General features: G+C 38.2%; 1 protein-coding gene and 1 long non-coding RNA gene across 3 annotated transcripts in view; both read right to left on the bottom strand.

Annotated features, from left to right (window-relative positions):
* Nucleotides 1-210: 210 nt before the first annotated feature.
* On the bottom strand, nt 211-9,185 carry LOC131698918 (uncharacterized). Its single transcript, XR_009307933.1, has 3 exons — nt 9,032-9,185; nt 3,218-3,290; nt 211-2,678 (listed from the first exon to the last, which is right to left on the bottom strand). It is a non-coding gene; the product is annotated as an uncharacterized LOC131698918 (long non-coding RNA).
* Nucleotides 9,186-11,104: 1,919 nt separating this feature from the next.
* Nucleotides 11,105-22,527, bottom strand: part of LOC117963677 (ankyrin repeat domain-containing protein SOWAHC-like) — a 106,279-nt gene continuing 94,856 nt past the window's right edge. For both annotated transcript variants that reach the window (XM_058993927.1, XM_034904648.2), the window contains 2 exons: nt 11,480-11,566; nt 11,105-11,199 (listed from right to left, as the gene is read on the bottom strand). In XM_058993927.1, the coding sequence (XP_058849910.1) occupies nt 11,185-11,199; nt 11,480-11,566 (102 nt within the window). In that variant the 3' untranslated portion in view covers nt 11,105-11,184. The remainder of the gene's footprint in view (nt 11,200-11,479; nt 11,567-22,527) is intronic.

Genomic DNA, 22,527 nt, shown 5'->3' with positions numbered 1-22,527 from the left:
ATTATACTTGATCACGATGCAAAGAAAATATGTAGTCAAACCCTGGCTTAAATTAGCCTAATATATTTATAAGCAACCTAATTTTGTAAGGGGAACAGTTTTTAAATTCTTTGATTGAATGCACTGTGGCGCAGAACCATACCCGTTATCTCAAAGCATTCCCTTTGCTTGCCTGCCTGCCTGGCCTTCTGAAGCATCCCTTTTGAATCCTTGAAACATACTTTTTGAATCCCAGTAGGTATAGTCTATCAGAATGCATTTGTTTCAGGAGCCTTTATTCACTTTCAAAAGGTTAACCAGGCCATTTACTGGGCTGTCAACATTCCACGGCCCAGCTCGTGAAAAAGTCTGCTCTAGTTTTGTTCAGGATCGACACTTGTCTCCTTGGCCTGTTGTTGTTCCAGTCGTGTAATATCCATGACAATCGTGTTGTGCTTTTCAGGGGGCTCTGTATTGCTAAATCTGAGAGGCATTTTCAGCCTGTAAAGAGCTTTATTTATGTGGATTTGAAAGAGTCATGTGAAGGGCCCTCTACTCGAAATCCTTTTCAGCAGGTCATCCGAGTTTCAAAAGGCTTTAAATTCAGAGGCAGTGATCAGTACTTCCATCACGTTCTAATAGACTGACATGAGCATTTGTGCCTGAGAGAGAGAGAGAGAGAGAGGAGTTGGGGGGGGGGAGAAAGAAAGTGACGGAAATTTCCCCTAAATTGGAGTGACGTGCAAAGCCATGAGTGCACTTGACTGGTGAGCTAACCTCTCTACTCTCCCTCTCACTTGTAACCAGCGCCGCACAAAGAAAGAGCCGTGGGAAGCTGCTGGGGAGCACAGTATATCCATTTTCATGGACCATATGGAAATGTAGTTTTGTGTACAGAGAAAGTGTCTGATAACAGTGACCTTAACTGCCATATGTGTTTGGTGAATGTTAAATAGAGCAAAGCTGCCTGGCTCCCTGACCCTTAGCATATGGGCATCTATTCTGGAGGAGGGCTTTCACAAACACACCCACCTTCCCTGCCATCTTGCCGTGGCGCCCAAGGGATTTTGCTAGATTTGTTAATGAATTGCTCTATTGACTCTTATCTTAGCTTGCTTCATTAGGACTTTTTTTCTTGAAGGGGACGAGAATGGCTACTTGTCTTTTGTGATTAGAAGGTGTTAAATCTGCAGGGCTGTCATCGTTCTTTGGCTAATTCGTATTGTCAAGTTAAGAAGGCTCTTCAGTGCTTACTGAGGCTGCAGGAGCCTCTGTATACCCCCTTCCCACCCCAAGCCTCTCTCTAAATCATTTTCTTTCCCCCTCCTTTCTGAGCGGGATGTTTTTTTCAGGACCCTGCATCGCTTACAAGTAGCAGAACATTATGTCACCCCGGTGTCAGCAAGCTACACAGTGTCAAGTACAAGTGCACTCAGCAAGTCTCCATAGCACCACCTGTCAGGAAACGCTTTTCAAAAGCTCCCCAACACACAAGTACAACCTTGCACCATTCACCTTCCCCTCCCACCGTCACTCAAAAAAGCGATGCGCTTTTCCACTTTGTTGGCCTTTCTATGCAGTGGTCTCGACCCGCTATTACTAACAGTCTGGGGAAGAGGGTGAGAAGAAAAGAAAATTACAAGGCTCTAGTATACATGTCTTCTGAGATTGACAGGTCTGGGTGCAATGCAGTTCCTTCATTTATTCTACACTTACGATGCAATTCAAATACACTTTCATTAAGAGATAAGTCATGTAAACCTATCATTTGTATATAATGTTTTTTTTGTTTTTGTTTTTTTGTTTTTTTTACAGAGTAGTATGGTACAATACTTACTTCAACAAATACCTGGCTGAGAAGCAAGAGATAGAGAGGCAAGACCTTCTTGAAGTTCCAGTGTTATTCTACTCTCTTTTGCGCACTATTCTGCGCAAGCAAGCAACCCTCAGAGTAATAGGGTTGCTTTCAGAAAATAAGCAATGAATGCCATGGCTGTAACAATCAAGAATATGTTAAGAAACAAACAGACATAGATAGATAACTATTTTGTTCTATTATGAGAAAAAGTGTTTCTCATGTCTTTGAAAATGCTTTGCATAGAGCACTAACTTTAAGGCTACATTAGTTTCCTGTATTTTTGTATGATGTTTTTTTTACAGCACCAGTTCATGTGCACGGCTCTATACAAAGCTGAATGTGTTTTCAGGTTAAAGGTCTTGTTTTATTTTCTTTTCAGAGGATGTGCACCCGTTTCCCCTGACATACAGATTTGTACTTGGTGTAAATGACGCAAATGAGATTCCTAAAAAAACCTCCAAAATATGTGGGGTGTGCTTCCCCTCCCGAGGGGGGCCGGGACTGTCTCAATGGGAGGATGCATCAAGGGAAGGACCTTGCACTACCCACCCAACATGGAAAATAGGGGGAAGCAGCGGGTGTTCACACTAAACGCAGCTTGGACATGTTTACTGAACAAGACCCTTGGCTGGTGCCAGTGTGTGTGTGCGTGTGTGTGTGTATTTTTCTCCCCCTCTACTTTTTTTGTATTGCAATCCGTGAGCGTCCTGACTTCTAAGTGACCTTCAAACTTTATTCTTTTGTTTGGGTTTCATCTGCAGTTTGCCGTGAACTCTCAGCATGGTACCTTTTGGAGTCACATGTCACCAAAGCCTTGAGTGCCAAGCCTCCTCTGGGATTCCTGTCAAGCAGTAAACAACAGTAAAGTGGGGGCTGATTGAACAGGAAAATTAGCCTTGTTAGCATCAAAGACCTCAAAACACACCAAAGAAAAAAAGTTTGTTACTTTTAAATAATATCATAATATTTTTTTGTTTCTGTTTCTATAAAATAAGTCTATTTACATAAAAGTAACAAAACAATCACAGAGAGACAGAAGGTGGAGGTAAAGGTCAAGGTAATTTCAAAACAGACCTATTAAAGTCTGAAACTTTACTAAATTCTAAACTGTAAGGTTAGGGGCAACCGTGTGACTAGCGCTCTTGTACCTTTTAAACAAAACAAAAGAAAAAAAAAAGCAAGAAAAAAATTGGGGGTGGGTGAGATGTTTAACTGTAAATTTAACTGGGCTGAAATATTCAGCTCCAGACAGTTCTCATTAACTGCTTGAAGGACGTGTTAAATTGAGACTATGGTAAAGAGCACACATGTCTGGGGCCTGGAGTGTTTACTGCTTCTCAGAGAAATAAGAGCATTAAACAAGAGGGCCCAGTCAATTACCGTAGGTACCGATGAGCAGCTGGATGATGTTGGAGTGGCTGTGAAGAGCAGCGATATGCAGAGGAGTGTAGCCCTACGAATAAACACACACAGTTTACAGAAAGGTTACTAACAGCAGCCCAGGTTACTAACAGTACCAGTATCATTACATTACAATATGAGAGATGTCCTGGAAAAACTTGTTAGCCCACCATTTCAGATCCAACTCACGTTTGCCTAACATTACCATCGAAAAGAGTTTCCTGGAAACTTGAATTTGTAATATGATTTAGCCAACAACTCGGTTTGTAATAGGAAGCAAGGAGAGATTATCTAAAAGAAAGACTTGAGATTAAAAGTTGCAAGTGTTATGGAAGATGTACAAGACGTTTGTTGCAAGTTTTGTAGGAACATTATTATTTTTAAAGATGGTGTTCCAAAGTATTTATCTGAGGATTGTTTGTATTGTATTATAGTGCTCTACAGTGTTATGTGGAATGAGGAAGGAGAGCTCTACAGTGTTGTGTGGAATGAGGAAGGAGAGCTCTACAGTGTTGCTGTGGAATGAGGAAGGAGAGCTCTACAGTGTTGTGTGGAATGAGGAAGGAGAGCTCTACAGTGTTGTGTGGAATGAGGAAGGAGAGCTCTACAGTGTTGTGTGGAATGAGGAAGGAGAGCTCTACAGTGTTGTGTGGAATGAGGAAGGAGAGCTCTACAGTGTTGTGTGGAATGAGGAAGGAGAGCTCTACAGTGTTGTGTGGAATGAGGAAGGAGAGCTCTACAGTGTTGCTGTGGAATGAGGAAGGAGAGCTCTACAGTGTTGCTGTGGAATGAGGAAGGAGAGCTCTACAGTGTTATGTGGAATGAGGAAGGAGAGCTCTACAGTGTTGCTGTGGAATGAGGAAGGAGAGCTCTACAGTGTTATGTGGAATGAGGAAGGAGAGCTCTACAGTGTTGCTGTGGAATGAGGAAGGAGAGCTCTACAGTGTTGCTGTGGAGTGAGGAAGGAGAGCTCTACAGTGTTGTGTGGTTTCGGGTCTCCAGTATTAAAGAGGCCCCAGGTACAATAATACGCTTTTTGATTTTCTGTAAGGTCACATGTCTTTAATGTGCTCTAACTCTATGACTTAACTTTTAATACTGCAGGCAAAGATCAAAGGCTTCAAACAGAGAGAAAGTGGATGGGGCAATAAGAGACACCAGGTCAATGTGTGTCCGACTGCTGAACCAGGCAGCTATTACAGACACTTATTACTAGTGAAAATTACATATTGGGGTGGGGGTAGGGAGAGATGTTGAAAAACTAGTTTTAGATATATTGTTGTAAATACAGTATACTTGCAGTGTCTTGCTAACTGCAAGGCTCATTTGAATAAAGTTTTCAGGCAGTGGGTTTTTGGTTTTTTACTTGTCTTTCATTATGCTATAACCAGGTACAATATATATAATCATGTGAATGAATAAAATACACACACTGTAGGACTCAGTAGCCACATTGTCTTCAAACTCACTAAGTAGCAAGATCCAGCGTGCTGTGAAATCAGCACAATTAAAAGCACCCAGGAACTTCAGACATGACAATAAGGTAAACACTCTGATATATCCCCTGGAAGGTGATCTGACGAGTTACCTCAAGCTGAGCCCACACACCCAAGTAAAGTGATTTCAGGGAGATAACCAGGAGAGAGACTTCAAAAAGATAAATGATGTAACTGCAATAGCATCGCTGTAACTTTAGGGTTTCTTGACATGACAGCTGTACAGGGCCGTAGCAATGTTTCCCGGCTGTGATTGCCAAACCCAGCCCCTGCTGTCAACACAGCTATCAGCTTTCAGGGATCATCTGTTATCTGCTGAACCTGTCATTACCGAGGACTTTTCTTTTTACAAAACAAAAAAGTAAAAAAAAAAAAAAAACCTCTCTGGTTCACCTAGCAAAACTGTATCAAACTCTTGTTGTACTGCGGGCATTCTGTAGTGAGGTAAGTGACTGTGAACGGGACTGGGTTCTGTGTGTTTGCAAATGTCGCTCCAGAGGGGGAAAAAGGGAGCTTTGTTTATGTGGACAGATGCACAGAGCCATCTCTGAACTTCTGTCAGTGATCAAAGGAGCTGATGATGTAGAACAGATTCATGGGCCATGTCTTATCAGCCCCTACTTTGCCCATGATCCATCATCCCAACTCCAAGCCCATATCTGAGTGATGATCGCACCCTAAACATGTTAAATTGATCACTGCCACTCTGCTCCAGCCAGGTGTCTTGCCTCCAGAAATGGAGGTTATCTCAGCTGACATGCAGAACAACTTCATTTATAGTTTTGAACAGATATCAGAGGGGTGTGTACTTGACTGTTTTTGAAAAGCTTCCAAGTTTAAAACAGGATTTCTAAAAGAAAACCTGGACTCATATACGTGCGCGCACACACAGATGCATGCACGCACACACACACACACCTGGAGCACTCAGTGTCACTATTCTGCTTTTCACATACCAGCATGTACCTGCATTCATTTACAACACCCATTATTGATTTAAAATATGAAGCATGTCTTAAAAAAAAAAAAAAAGAAAAACAAAGTGCTTTCTTTGTGTCTTTGCAGGTAGGACTCATTCTTTTCCACACAATCACCTGTCAAACAATGGGCCCTTGTGTCTCCAAACACAAGGGCCCATTGTTTGCTGGAGGAGACTCTTCAAGCCTTTTCTTTTTACCAGGTGAACCGCTCAAAGACTCAGCAATTGCAGTTTCCTCAGCAAAAAAAAAAAAAAAAAAAAGGATTTGGATCTGTCAGTTTTAGACTGTTATCAGAGCACTTTCAGTCATGGCCCTGTACAATAATTACTGTTTAAATAAAGGGCTCAAACCACTTCCCCTTTAGGGTTCTACTATTAGCCTTCGATTCCAATGGCATTTTTGCATCCCAGGTGCGGTGGCTGAATACTGGAATGTCTCTGTTTGCTAGCGTGCTACGTACCGAAAGCATGCTGTGTCTTTCAAGACCACTCGCTAAAGCAATTTTGGTTTATAATTACAGAACGGTGGAACTCCTTTCTCAAAATTTAATGAGCTCTCTTCAAATACTGTTTTTGAGATGGTTTTAAAATCAAAATCTACCACCTGTTAGACCCAATTCCAACACCTATTCTCAAATCAAGTTTTTCAGCTCTGTGCTCTCCGGTAACTCGCATTATTAATGAATCACTTTGTTCTGGCATGGTACCTTTTGCATTCAAATGTGCTGTAATCTCTCCGCTTTTAAGAAAAGCATCATTTAGACCCCAGATTGCCCTGTAACTCTACAAACCTGTTTCCAATTTACCTTACTTGTCTAAGATTTTGGAACGAGCTGTTGTTTATCAGTTACAAAATCATTTACTTACAACAATTGATATGATGTTTTCCAGTCTGGTTTGAGATCCTTGCACAGCATGGAGACAGCTCTTATTAGGGTAGTAAATGATCTACTCTTGAATGCTGACTTTATTTCCATTCTTGTCTTGTTAGACCTTGATACCATCGATCACACGATTCTCTTGAGTAGACTGGAAAAGGTTATAGGAGTAACAGGTTCTGAGCTCAGCTGGTTTAAATCCTACCTAACTGGTAGAGAGCAGTACGTAAAAATTGGCCAATGTTCATCATCAGAATTTACAGTCACATCTGGTGTTCCGCAGGGATCTGTTCTGGGGCCGATTTTGTTCTGTATTTACATGCTTCCATTGGGACAGATCTTTCGTAAATATGGCATAAAATGTCACTGTTATGCTGACGACACACAGGTTCACATGCGCACTTCTCCTGACTTGGAGTTATCAATATCTCGTCTTACGCTTTGTCCAAGTGACATCAAGAATTGGATGCAGCTACATTTTTTTTTTTTTTTAAGTTGAATCCTGACAAGACTGAGGTAATGCTGGTCGGCTCTTCACATCAATTAAATAAATGTGGAAATTTTAAACTACTTGTAGACGGACTCAAGACCCAGCCTAGCAGTAGTCTAAAGAATCTTGGGATAATTTTTTACCAAAACTTGGCTTTTGATGAGCATATTCGTAATATTACTAAAGTTTATTTTTTACCATCTACGTAATATTGCGCGTATTCGCTCCTGTCTTACTCAGGCAGATACAGAAAAGCTGATTCATGCCTTTGTTTTTTCCCCGTATAGACTACTGTAATGCTTTGCTTGCTGGTGTCTCAAAAAACTCTATGTTCAAAATTCAGCGGCTAGAATTTTAACTAAAACCAAATTCACTGATCATATTACCCCAGAGTCATAAGGGATGGTGACTCTGTAACCACTTTTAAATCTAAGTTGAAAACACATTTTTATTCAATGGCTTTTATTGTATGAACAAATTGTTATGTTTTTTATTTTTTTGTTCAGCGCTTTGAGATGTACACGAAAGGCGCTTTATAAAATAAAGATATAATTAACACTGATCAGATATGCCATGTGGTGGAGGGAAAGCCAATCTTTAAAATGGGCGTATTCCAAATCGGAAAGTATGACCTGCAATTTTTTTTTAAAACTTATGTGAAAACGGGTAGAAATGTTTGTGTCCTTTATTGTACAGCTCTGAGTATTTTGATACTGCAAAAATTATCTTTTTTCTTCCGCCATTGTTTACTGAAGGCACACAAGGGAAGCTGTTCCTCATTGATCAGTTCCATTGCTGCCACGCGACAAAATCGCAAAAAACAATTCTGTTTTTTTTCACATCGCTTCAGTGTCGCCCATCGCATCGCAGGCAGTGTGAAAGGCTTATATCAAAAATACATGTTTTATTTATTTTTTGTCGTGGTGCAGTGTATCGTACGACACATTCACTTGTCGCATCGCGTCCAGTGTGTCAAGGCCTTTACAGTACCTTAAACAGACTGCCTTCTGTTGCAATAAAACATTTAGTTAATTTACATACATACAGTTCATACAGTCACTGAATTTAAAGTCATGTATTTTCTTGATATGAATCAGTATGCATAAATGGGACAGATTGAGTGCAAATTGTAAATTGTTAAAATAAATAAATACATAAATAAATAAAGTTCCTATGGCTTTTGTAAAAAAAACTTTTTCAGTAAAAAAAAGGGCCTTGAACATAAGGTATGTGTCGACAGTATTGACCTGAACTAGGAGCCTCCTGGTCCATATTCTTTCCATTATTGTTTCCCATGATGGGACTGGGGCCCTACTGCTGCATTTACAAGAGCCAATATAAACTAGAACGTCTTCTTCACAGACACTTACTGTATGCAGAAGCCATCAGGACTGCTTTCCAGTAAACTCTGTGTGGGTTCTGCCATTTTTATCATTTATTTAAATTATTTTTTGATACGTACAGTACTAGCACACAAACTAGGCATACTTGCGTTATTTCAATTAATGTCCAGCATGTGTACACATAGTTGTAGGTTCCTAGTCTTTTTAACCAGGTATATACTAGTATCTTAATATTTATTTTAATGTGTCACCAAAAAAAACAAACATGTATTTGTGACAATTTAAACTTTGATTCAACTTTGATTATAGCCTCTTAAATGTTAGTTTCAGTGTTTTAAGATTTCCAAAAAAAACTCACTATTAAGAAAGTAGAAATATACTAAATAGCTTTGTTGCTCGTCCAGTGCTAAAATGTGTGCCCTTCTGAATGATTAATAAACCTGTTTGTTAGATGCGAGAGGCTGGCAGATTAAGTTCTGTTTGCTACACCCCTTTGTAAAAGTCTGTGAGCTTCTTTTTTATCGGCTCGCCTGCCGTGACAGCTTTCCTTTAGCATATTCATGACAAATACAGACTCATTTCACAGGTATATTAAAATATTACTTACCCCCTTTAGAGAAAGCCATGTCACCAATTCCGGCAGTGAATAGCCATGCATGACAATTGAGGGGAGAAAAGTGTAGAAAAATAAGCATAGATCAGAGGCAGGGTCAAGAACCTAATTTCACAGTGACATTCAGGTAATATGGCTTTGAAAATGTTTGTCAATTCTCAATTCATTTGAAAAAGCATAGCTCAAAGAGGGCTGCTGTCTGAATATGCTAGCTAACCTGAATCCCAATATTTATAGCAGAGTTTGCAAATACATTACTCCTGTCATAATGAAATAAAGGACATACTTACATGCTGCACGGAGCTGGTCCAAAGGTGTAAGCACCAGGGGAGGAGGAGATAAGAGGAGATGTAATTAGTACATTCATCTTTTTTATGATATCATTTTTCAGACATATATGATCGTAATGTAAATTTGAAATAAAAGGAGGGTTCATTGAAAATAGAATAAATTTTGAGTAGGTCAATCGCCTTACAATAACTATTACAAGCAAGATGTAATTTATGGCAACACTTGTCGTCTGTTTTTTTTCTTTTTTTCCCAGCGCACAGCTGATTACAATGCACTTGCTCCTTCCTATCAGTTGAAAGTCAGCTTGGGAGATAACATTCTGTGTCCTAATGAAATTCATTTGCAATACAAAAAAAAAAAAAACTGAGCAAATTCAACAAGAGCTGCTACAGCCCTTAATAGCATTCTATGGATTATTGATTTTTGATTTAGTTTCTGCTCAGCAGAAGCCCATTTTAACAGCACCATTACCTCCATAACGATTAGAGACAAAAAGTTAATTATGTAATTATAAAGCCAATAACAGACTTGCCTGGTTTACTTTGCTTTAGTCAGTTTAAACATTATCTCTTGTGTGCACATCATAACAGGCGGAATGTGAGGAGAGATTAACGCCTTGAAAGCAGATGCGGAATCTAATTCTCCAGGCCATTGCTGTCTGGGAAACCATTAAGTAATCACAACATTCCCCCTCTATTAAATTCATGGCTGCCACTTTGCACACAAAAAGAAGGTGCTGCAAAGCTTTCCATTTTTATTGACTGTAAGGCCAGACCGTGCCCGAGGCATATAAGGAAGGGTAAACTGTTTTATAGGATGCCTCAATCTATTTGGAAATGAAAAGTTTGTGAGGATGAAATAAAAAAAAAAAATAACCAAATAAATAAATAAATACATTGGTGATACAGTCGCTCAGAGATTCAGTATTTCACCTTGGAAAAAAGGTAGCAGATGAAAAAGATAAAGAGTCTACAGTCAGGTTTTTTTAAATCATTTTAATCGGACTGAAAACAAATATGTTTCTATCGGTGAGGAATTATACGCAGGCTTGAGTGTTTGTGAAGTGCAGAAACACGCACAGGCTAAAGTGATCTGAAAATATTGTAAAGGGAAACAAATTGATGAAGGAAGGAGACTGGGAGTTCTTTGTCCAAACTGGGATAGGGTAAGAGTGAATGTCAAAATTAAAACCATAGTAACAAACAAAAAAATAATGAAGGCATAGTCAATTATCTGCAAAATGTGGCTGGTTTCATAGACCTCTATTACCACTAGTCTGGGTCTACCTGTTGTTACCTTGGGTAAGGTAGTCCAAGATCACTGCTAATTGGGCTCTGTGAAACAACCCCTGACGAAAATAAATTAAATGTTTAACAGAAAACTCCTTTTTATGAATGATTATTTGCAGATTTTAATTACAGCATGATTCTATATAGGTATGCATTGCACCTTCAATTAATTCTGGTTTAACAAATGCAAGAGGAGCAGTACACACCTGCTGTCCAGTTCTCCCCCTTCGTGCCTACCTGTTTAACTATGTTTAGTTTAGTTTAACTGCATTTTAAGCAAGTTATTTGATTCGGGTGCAGAGATGCAACACGTCTACTCGCAGGTCAATATATTAACCCAAGCACATGGAAATATTTGGCTGGATTGATACATCTCCGTACATAAGCTGATAAGTAGCACAGATGATGACCAATTCTATAAAAGTGCTGAATGCGACCTGCAGATAGGGAGGCAGTAATAACGGCTACGTTTCTTACTGTACAGCTGCTTGGATATCTGTGCTTGTGCATGGCCTCGGGAACATCAGCTCTCCCCTGCTCGCACACTCCCACACATCCCCCTACTGGTCAGGCCATGGATCTCTGTTTATTAAAAAACAGGAGGAAAGAAAGATGCCTTGACTCTTAAACATTTTCCCCTCCAAAAAAACACCTGAGCGAATGCATATTAACAGCTCCTTTACAGGAGAGATAGACAATTGCATGAAAAAGCCTTGCTTGAAATCACATACTGAGTTTCCCCACAAGGGACAGACATATATACATACTGGTGAACATATTCATGGCCCCCAGTGGAAGTCCAAATGTAATACTACCCATTGAGACCAGCAGCGAGACCCATGAAACATCTGTCATCACTTACCGTTTTAATGCTGACACCGACGCCTGCTTTGGCGATCATCTCGGCCATCTCCAGCCTGCCGTGCTTGGCCGCCCAGTGGCGCGCCGTCTAGGAATTCAAGCAGAGCCCATCAATCAAAGACTCTTCTGTGGCTTGTCAATCACAGGACTGTCATTGTGTCCTCCGCAGAGATTGTGTTCAGGACCCGGTTAAGAATGCTGGAGGTACTGTGTGCCCACAGTCATTTCAACAACCCCAAACAGAATATGCCCGTTCCAAATACAGTCACTATATATATATACATACACACACACACACACACGTACAGTCTAACTTCATTATAACGAACCCCCCTGGGACCTGGAAAAATGTTCGTTACATCAGGTTGTTCACTATAATAGAGTTTGGCAATTTGCCGTTTCAGAATAATGAAGAAATGCCCAAATTGAATTGAACATCAGACTTTATACAGTAGTTATTTCAAGACTTCACGTTGATCAACATTTAAACTGTATATTTAAAAGAAAACAGTAAAGAAATGAAAAAAATAAAAAGTACACTTACATGCGGAATACAGTAATTACTTGCCCTTTCTCTTGAAAAATATATATAGTGTAGATTCCATTATTAACTGAGTCTGCAGTACATATTTAATATATGGAGTCAGTCAAAGTAATGAGAGGCAAGCTTGAATAGTAAATATGACTATATACTGTATTATGCGTTTTTCACGTATGAAAAAAAAAGGTAAACATTTTTGTCAGGAATATCTTAGTGCTGTACATATAATGAAGTAATATACTACTACCAGTGCAACAGGGCGCCAACATTTCTGGAGCAAAATAGGTTTTATGGGTGTGATTCGCCAAATATTTTGTTTGCAAATATTTATGGCTTCACAGTATTTTGTTTAAATGTAGCTGAAACAGCATATATATATATATATATATATATATATATATATATATATATATATATATATATATATATATATATATAATATACAGTACTGTGCAAAAGTTTTAGGCAGGTGTGAAAAAATGCTGTAAAGTAAGAATGCTTTCAAAAATAGACATGTTAATAGTTTATATTTATCAATTAACAAAATGCAAAGTGAGTGAACAGAAGAAACATCTACATCAAATCAATATTTGGTGTGACCACCCTTTGCCTTCAAAACAGCATCAATTCTTCTAGGTACACTTGCACACAGTTTTTGAAGGAACTCAGCAGGTAGGTTGGCCCAAACATCTTGGAGAACTAACCACAGGCAGCCTCAGTTGCTTCTCTCTCTTCATGTAATCCCAGATAGACTCGATGATGTTGAGATCAGGGCCATACCATCACTTCCAGGACTCTTTGTTCTTCTTTACGCTGAAGATAGTTCTTAATGACTTTCACTGTATGTTTGGGGTTGTTGTCATGCTGCAGAATAAATTTGGGGCCAATCAGATGCCTCCCTGATGGTATTGCATGATGGATAAGTATCTGCCTGTACTTCTCAGCATTGAGGAGACCATTAATTCTGACCAAATCCCCAACTCCATTTGCAGAAATGCAGCCCCAAACTTGCAAGTAACCTCCACCATGCTTCACTGTTGCCTGCAGACACTCATTCGTGTACCGCTTTCCAGCCCTTCAGCGAACAAACTACCTTCTGCTACAGCCATATATTTCAAATTTTGACTCATCAGTCCAGAGCACCTGCTGCCATTTTTCTGCACCCCAGTTCCTGTGTTTTCGTGCATAGTTGAGTTGCTTGGCCTTGTTTCCACGTCGGAGGTATGGCTTTTTGGCCGCAAGTCTTCCATCAAGGCCACTTCTGACCAGACTTCTCTGGACAGTAGATGGGTGTACCAGGGTCCCACTGTTTTCTGCCAGTTCTGAGCTGATGGCACTGCTGGACACCTTCCGATTGCGAAGGGAAGTAAGCATGATGTGTCTTTCATCTGCTGCAGTAAGTTTCCTTGGCCGACCACTACGTCTACGGTCCTCAACGTTGCCCGTTTCTTTGTGCTTCTTCAAAAGAGCTTGGACAGCACATCTGGAAACCCCTGTCTGCCTTGAAATTTCTGCCTGCTGATGCACTTTTGACAGTAAACTGTCTTCAGCAACCTCACCTTGTTAGCTGAGTTTGGCTGTTCCTCACCCAGTTTTATTCCTCCTACACAGTTGTTTCTGTTTCAGTTAATGATTGTGTTTCAACCTACATATTGAATTGATGATCATTAGCACCTGTTTGGTATAATTGTTTAATCATACACCTGACTATATGCCTACAAAATCCCTGACTTTGTGCAAGTGTACCTAGAAGAATTGATGCTGTTTTGAAGGCAAAGGGTGGTCACACCAAACATGGATTTGATTTAGATTTTTCTTCTGTTCACTCACTTTGCATTTAGTTCATTGATAAATATAATCTATTAACATGTCTATTTTTGAAAGCATTCTTACTTTACAGCATTTTTTCACACCTGCCTAAAACTTTTGCACAGTACTGTATATATAATATATATATATATATATATATATATATATATATATATATATATATATATATATATAATGCAATAGATTAATAATAATAATAATAATAATATTATTATTATTATTATTATTATTATTATTATTATTATTATTATTATTATTATTATTATTATTATTATGTGCCTGCTGCAGAAACATGCTCCCACATGTAAATTTGTTTTATATACATGCCATAGTAACCTTGACAATCATATGGGGGAACACCAAGCATGCAGTTATAAACTAAAAGAGGTAAAGTGCATTCATACACATTCACAGTGTGCCCAGCCTAAAAACAAACCATGGAACACGGACAGGTTCCACGCCAGGGGCGCTGGAACTAGGGGTGCTGAGGGTGCGGCAGCACCCCCTGGCTTTGCATGGCTTCCATCATACAGGGGTTACAGTTTTGTTCAATGGCTTTCAGCACCCCCACTTTAAAAACGGTTCCAGTGGCACTGTTCCACGCTGTAACAAGTTGAGGTGCACGTTTGAGTTGTGGGCTCCATTCATTGAGCTGAGGGAGTCTCGCTCAAGTGGAGATTTGAATGGTCCACAAGCCGAAGGGAGATCAGTGAGTATTTTCCCTCCCCTTCACTGTTAAGACCTGACGTGGCAATGGCAGGATACTGGGATACAGCCTGTCTTCAGAGCAACCCTCTCAGTCAGAAGCATTCACAGGGGGGCTTTATGGATTTCTGCTGCTCTGGATGCTGGGAATTTCATTACCAGGAAGCAAGCGAACATGCAAGTATTCTCCTTTTGATACGTAGCACTTGCTGTATACCCCTGACAGCTGGTGCATTCTAGATAACATTCACATTTTAAAAGAAAACAAAAGAAACACAACATGTGGGTTTTCTTTTTGTAAATTTACACCAAGTGATTGATTGAGAGTTTTTTGCCAAGGGAAATTCCCTAATGTAAAAGAAAATATAAAATGTTAGAGTGGGACAAAAAAAAACAAAACAAACAAATAAAAAAAAAAATCATATTATATATATATATATATATATATAATATTTCTTTTTTAATTAAAAAACATGACCTAGTAGCAAATGAAAGCACATACTGCCATTATCATCACACTTTTAACCACGGAATAATAGAATATTCTTTAAAACACACACACACACACACACACACACACACACACCAGGAGTAGGAGCTGCAAGCTTCTAGTGTGCATACCTCATTATCATTAGCTACCTTTTCGTTACATGCACAGGTTAATTAATTTGACATTTTAAGTACTGTAGTAAGCAGCTGCTTCCAGATACAAAATTAGAACGCCTAAAATCAAGGGCAAAAAGTGCTGCTTCTGTTCTGTACCAGCAGAAGCTCCAATTGTCTCGCTTGGCTCCTCCACTCTCAACAAGTCCCCCCCTGAAAGCTCTCCCATCCACCCCCTTCGTCTCTCCTCTTCCAATCAGCCTGCCCCCTCATCTGCCTTCAGTCAGGGTTCCCTTCATCACTCCTTCCTTGTCTTCCATTGACACTTGCTCTCATTGCTCTTTGCCGCAGAAATCTGTGCTGTGAACACAGTTTGACATTTCCTGACATTTCATGAACTAATTACACTACTAATAATTAAGCATGTTCACATCTGTAACAAACGAAGGCAAAATGGTTGTCAACGACCGTGATTGATGACCTCCCTGAGACTTTATCTGGTGAGACCCCCCCCCCCTTTTCCACACAAACACACACACACACACACACAAGCTCTCTGCAGGCAAGAACCTGGATGACAGTTTTTGTGTTTTGCAAAAGTGCCTTCAGCCCTTTTCATCAGATCAAACCGACAGAAGCTTGAAGAAAAGGATGGGAAAATTAATGACTACAATGAAGTATTTGCATTTTTTCTAGGGCTGGAAAAACAATGAACAAGAGATGTGACAACTTCAATTATTTGGTTCTGCTAAGAGCTGGAAGACAAGTCCTGCTGGAAAAGCTGTTGGGGAGCCCTAGGGTGTCAAGCGGGCTACAAAAATGGCAGGTGACAAGGACAACACACTTTTTTTTTTTCTTCTCCCCCTCCTAAATGCTGCTAAAAGCCACAGGCTGTCACTAAAAAGACAAATTATTGCACGATGAATTTCATGGAGGAGAACAATGTGTCACCTTCTTAACAAGCCCTCCCTCTTAGATATATTATCCACCTCTATTGTGATGCCCTTTAAAAAGAAAACTTAACCATTGTAACTCCCAGCTCAGAAGAATAATCACCCTACCAGTACCGTAAATCGTTTTATAGATCGCATTAGCGTAAAAGTCGCTCCCTCTCACCCCTTTTTGAGACTTCAATTTTAGGAAAACATTTTTTTTTGTGTTTAAAATACTTTTTTTACAATTGATTTTTTTCTACATGCTCAACATCGATAAATAAAGAAAGGTACACAATTTTAACCCTTGTTTGCAACATTTTACTCCATTAATAATTTGACAGTATTGTTTTTCGTTTTTAGTTAAACTACTAGAAAATATTCAGTTTTTCAAAATTTCTAAAATGTAAACAATAATAATGAACAGAGCGTAAAATCAAGTTATACATCCCACATCACATCTGCATTAACCTACCGGAATTTCATTTTAGCTTATTGAGTACCCAAACAAGTTCAAGAACATATCTTTTGCTTTTCTGAATATTTCTTTCCAAAACCATACAGAGACATTAGACATGCTTTATTTGTGCGGTAAAATCAGACCAAAGGTATGAAAACTGTAACTGAAAAAATGTATTATAAAATGAATTAATAAATAAACAAATGAACCAGTCTTATGTATTGTGTTCTGGGTGTTCGAAGTGAAATTATATAACTGATAGTTAACTCACATAAGTTTGCAATGCAATGGTCACCGGGTTATTTAGACAACAATTAGCTTACATTTACTAAAGATCCTATTGTGCATTTTCTGAAACCATGAACCCTGGAAAGAAAGAAAAAAATCAATATATAATTATACTACCGTAATAACTAGCATACAGCATCATCTATGTATATATGTATACCGGCGACACATTACATGATAATGCACCTGGACAATTAAGATAATACCTTATGGGATTTGTGCATAGCCACCATTGCCACCAGTGGCCACTGAATAAAGGATTTTAAAGGGGAATACACATCTTCCTCTCAAGACAACTCCAAAAGACAGCACAGCTCTTTGCTTTCCTGCATTTTTAGGGGCAGTTTGTTTCTTTTATGGCAGATTCTGCGTGAGCACAGGTTTGATTCTGCAAAACAATAACACAGCGCCAGCCAAGTGCTCCTGGCTGCAAAAATGGTGCAAACTGACCTTGTTTCAAGCACTGAGTTTCAATATTTGCTAATGCCTTTTAAGAATATATATATAATTGCATCACTCATGGCCCCCTGTTTAGCTTTTAGCCAATTGGAGTCTGCATTGTTTTTGCACTCTCTTAAAGGTGCCTTCTTGAGATTAAATGCTGATGCATCAAACTAACTGCTCCTGCCTGGGACGAGCAAGTTTAATCCGGTTTGGATGGATTTTTGACCTACATATGCACTGTATCGGTGTCCTCCCCTGAAAATTGGCCATGTGCAGAAGGATATTAAGTGTGGTCATTTAATGTTAAAAAAAAAAAATCATATAATACACAAACTAAGTTAAAATGGGAAAATGAGAAAAAGCTTTTAAAGCATTCTCCCCAGACAGATTAGTGTAGAATGTTTTGCCGTGCAAATAGCGAGCCATGATAAAGTCAGGGGTCATTTATAGTAAAAGCATATCTGAGCTGCCGAAGTGATCTGCTAGTAACACATAATGAATTATCAATACAGTACCAGTATCTTCAATTCAGTTACATTACCTCTAACTAGCAAGTGTACTGCTGTATTTCAAATTCAGTATGGCACTCAGCCACATGGCATAAATATTGAATGTATTCCCTAAAAGGTTAAAGCTTTCATGACACTGTATTAAAGAATAACTATATAATCTTTATTTATATACACATTTATATTATGCCGCACAGTAGCCAGCTGTAAAGCCAGCAAGTAAATGGGAGGAGGAAGATCAATCAATCAATCTTAATTTTTATATGGCGCCTTTCACAAATATTTGCCTAAAACCGCTGAACAAGAGAAAATAAAATAAAGACATTTTTAAGAAGAAATAGAGAAATGAAAAGACTTAAAAACAATTAGGGCTGGGACGATAGTGTTTTTTTACTATCGATGCATCGTTTTCATAAAGACCCGATGCATCGTTTTTTCATAACGCAAAAGAAACGTGTAAATAATAAGTGCATATATTTACATTGAATATAATCAGGAAAAGTAAACGTTTCTCCAGTTGAACTTAAAACTACACATTTCTAATTATTTATGTTTAGTCACACTGTCAGCGAGGCTCCCCACATAAAACATTACAAATATTACTGTCTTACCTGAAGATGTCTTGACAGCAACCAAATTAGAGGCAAAAAAAAAAAACCTCTAACGGGGAACACAAGAATAACTATTTACAAGTCCAACGTAACACACTCTGTGCTCTCTCCAGAGCTTATTTTCTTCAGAAATACCATGGCATCCACATTCTCCAGTTTCAAATAACAGAATTTGTTCACAAGCATCCCTGGCTGAGGTGGGATTTGAACCGGGGACCTCTTGGTAACAAGCCTGTTTCTTTAACCACAGCCTCCTCCAAGCTTTTCTGAATGCAGAGATTTATATTGTGCCCTGTATGGAGCGTTATAAGGGTCAAAATTAAATCTAATTCTTAAATTAATTAGTCAATTCATAAATTAATTTGTCAATTCATAAATTAATTTCAAAATCAATTAATTGCATAAGTCATTTACTGTTTGCCAACTGATCTTTCAATTTCATTTGGCAAATGATCATTCAATTTCATTTGGCAAATGATCTTTCAGTTTTATTTGGCAAATGATCTTTCAGTTTTATTTGGCAAACGAAGACTTCTTTAAAGGTTGTCAATCACATGAGGGGGCGGATTTTGGCCCCACGAATTGACCAATCAATCGTACGAGGGGCGGGTTCAATCGACTGCGGCAAGACAGGTTGGTGGTTTTGCCACAGAAACTCATTAAAACTCCACAAACAGTGCATTTTACCTTGTCATTTTGTTCTTTTGTAAAAAACTTCCAAACGTCTGACGGCATTATTTAAAATTAAATTAAATCAACAATTTAACTTGCAAAATCTGATCCTGAAATGCGCCCTACCCCTAGTCTCTTCTCTAGGTTTTGTTTTTTTGTCACGCTTACTCTGAAAATGTAAGTGCTGCGTAGTGGGTGGGAGGTTTTTTTATTATTATTATTATTGAAAGGAATAAAAGTGTAGATTTAAATTTTGACGGTCCTATTAATGAACTTATAGATGCGTTTTTGGGGTTTTTTTTTCAACCATCGACGATTATTTTATCCATCAATAGTTATTCCAAAAAATCGATGCATTGTCCCAGCCCTAATTAAATTCAATGTAAACCAGTCAAATGTTGACAAGAACACACTTCTTCTGATTGCTAATGGGAAAATAACACAGATGATTTACATCTGCCAGTGGCAGGTGTCAGGGAAAGAAATGAAAAAAAAAATACATTAAAAACAAACCAAGATTAGGACCGCGAGTAGGATTATAAATGAAGTGTGAATATTCCAAACATAGCCAATACACAGTTACCTGGGCCACACCTTCCTAAACATATAGCACCATTTAACTCAGCAATTTTAACTAGGATTACAAATGAACAAATGCTATGCAGTACATAATGTCATTCACCTGTGCCCCTTCTTGCATGCAGTAAATATATAGAATATAGGCAGGATCACTGGGATAAAATAATGAATGTATTTCTCTTTAGGAATAATCCATGTAAAAGTTATACCTGGTGACTGCTGGGTTTATTTCTTTGAAGCAGTGGAACTTTGGTGTCTTGTCTGTGCACTGTATCTGTATCTATATATACCTTTAGACAACTGTTGATGTTTTATTTATCACAGCACCTATTTGATATTTTTGGGGGAAAAGGTTTTCTAAGCAAAAGCTGTTGTGAGACCTCTGGCACTCATTGCACATGGGCTCGCACCCAGTCATGAGGCTAGTAATGGCATGTGATAGCCAATAAGATGTAAGCCACATGTCGATACCGGGGTAAAGGGGTTTAAATCCCATTGGCTATCCATGGGTCTCCCTAGACCCTGCTAACAGGCATTTCTAAAAAGGAAAACATTTTTAAAGACACACACAAACTCTTTAGACTGAAGAAATCAATTATCACTGTGATTTTGCATTTCGTTTGTGGTTACAACAAAGCAGCAGACTCTTTAATGATATAAAAGAGCTACCAGAAACAAAAAAAAAACCACTGAAGAAGCGTTGACAAGACTTCAGATCACATTGACATCATAGCTGCCATGTTGTTTCCAAAGAAATTTCGATTCATTTCAGGTCTTTCAGTTCTCCCCTGCAGACTGATTCTGATCTTAACACAAGCAGCAGCAAACCAGGAACAGTCAGCATCAGACTAATATCGATTCCCAGACCATACATACATTAGAATCAATTAAGAAGGATTAAGAGAGACATATTAATGGTATTTTCATGAACTTCCTATCTCTGCTAACAGGTCAAAGATTATGCAGTCTGCACACCCAACATGTAGAAGTGATAACGAGCACAGAAAGACTCTTCTACTTTAAAACAGTATGCTGGAATAAACCACTTGCAGCTCACTTTTTAACTAAGTGATTATAAACAACAACAAAAAATGGCAAAAGTGTGTTCATAGTCTTATTATTTCTAATCATATTCTATATGTGTTCAAAACATAATTAATAACATGTTTATAGATTGTTTATAATCACTTACAACCTTCAAGAATAGTGCAAACCAGGTTATATAAAAAAAAAAACAGCCGTTTTTGCTAATGCAAGGTGACCTCATTGATAATCGTACCCCGGACTCAATCTATGAAGCAATCGTTTTTTTAATTCTTTATTTTTATTTCCCTGTAGAATCATCAGTAATATTTTAGTTAAGTACCTAATAATCAATAATGCATCTTATATATTTGTTATAAACAGTATTTGACAATTATTAATGTAATAGTTATTAATATATAATAAGCAATATATTGTTGTAAAGCACGTAACTAAGACTATTAAAACATGATATGAAGCTTGACACAAGGAATACATTGTTATTCCTTGGTAAGACTTGCAAAAACATGTATTAACACATTTGTATGTCGTGATCAAACAAAAATACAAATTCTAACAGTTTGGAGATTTAAAACATGCATTACGAAGAGTGCTACTTTATTCTATCCTTTTTTTCTACTTTGTCTGGACCAAAGAATAACTGTAAAAGCATTTGAGCAAACGTTGAGGGATTATTCAATCCTTTTAATCCAAAAGTGTAATGTTTTTCAGGAAGGGGGCATGAACTGTGATCGGCACTGATATCATTCTTCAGTGGATGCTGAATTCAGGACATACTGTTACAAAAGCCAGATTATCTTTCTCTGTTAAAGGTTTACAATTCAACAACCACACCATGCAAGTTACCAGTATACAGATTACGATAACAAGATCATGTTCAGCTATAAAAACAAGTGTCCTAACTTTTCTCATATCACTTTCTATCCCAGCCCTATTGCTGGCAGTGAAAGGACTCCAATGAATGAGTTCGAGGCTCATTTTAAACCAGCCCTTTGAACTGGATTCATGTGGTATTTGCATACATAAGAAGATGTGGGGCGAGGAGAATGGACTGGTATTGCATCAGGTCATTAATATGCCTGCTAATTCAGCACATTGTAAGCCTACTGATGCATCACTAAAGACCCGGATTCAAGGACAGTTATCCCATTGCTATTGTTTAGGTTTGAACCAGTCTGAGCAGTTGTTACAAATTACATACTTAATTGATTTCAAATCTGCTAAACAAAAAAAACAAAAAACACAATAGGAAGAAAATGGTGCAGAGGCCATGAGTTATTCAAAAAAAAAAAAAAAAAAAGACTTGGCTGAAAATAAATTTCAAACCTTCTTAAATTAACAACAATATCCTCATTTTAACTTATACTTAGAAACTTTTTTTTTTTTTTTTTTTTTTACCAAAAGACGCATTGGATATCCATGAGATTGATGTGCCATCATTAAGAAAGAGAGAGAAACAAAAAATAAATTATATTAGGTTTTACAAAATTCAATGAGCGAAGTTCAGCAAGCTAGCAATAAGCAGCCTTAAGGCCTTAAACAATGCCTCTTGTGCTGTATATAAAATTGGGCAAAATGGTAACAACCAGCAGCTGCAGCACCAAAGTGTTGTTCTGTTAATACTAGTGCAAATGTGCTCTCATGTATTACATGATGCTAATGTGAAAAGTACTAGAGATTACTCTTGCATTCAGGAAAACTTTGTACAAAAAATGCATTAAAAAAATTGGATATGACTTCCAACAGTGTAAAAATGTGGTCCCATTGTAATCACATTTACTGCATCTTCCACAAGTGTTCTCTGTTTCGTATTGTTTTTATCCATTGTGGT

This window comes from Acipenser ruthenus, chromosome 20 (genome assembly GCF_902713425.1).
Source record: "Acipenser ruthenus chromosome 20, fAciRut3.2 maternal haplotype, whole genome shotgun sequence".
In the NCBI taxonomy this organism is placed as follows: Eukaryota; Metazoa; Chordata; class Actinopteri; order Acipenseriformes; family Acipenseridae; genus Acipenser; species Acipenser ruthenus.
This window is presented reverse-complemented; position numbering and strand designations above follow the sequence as displayed.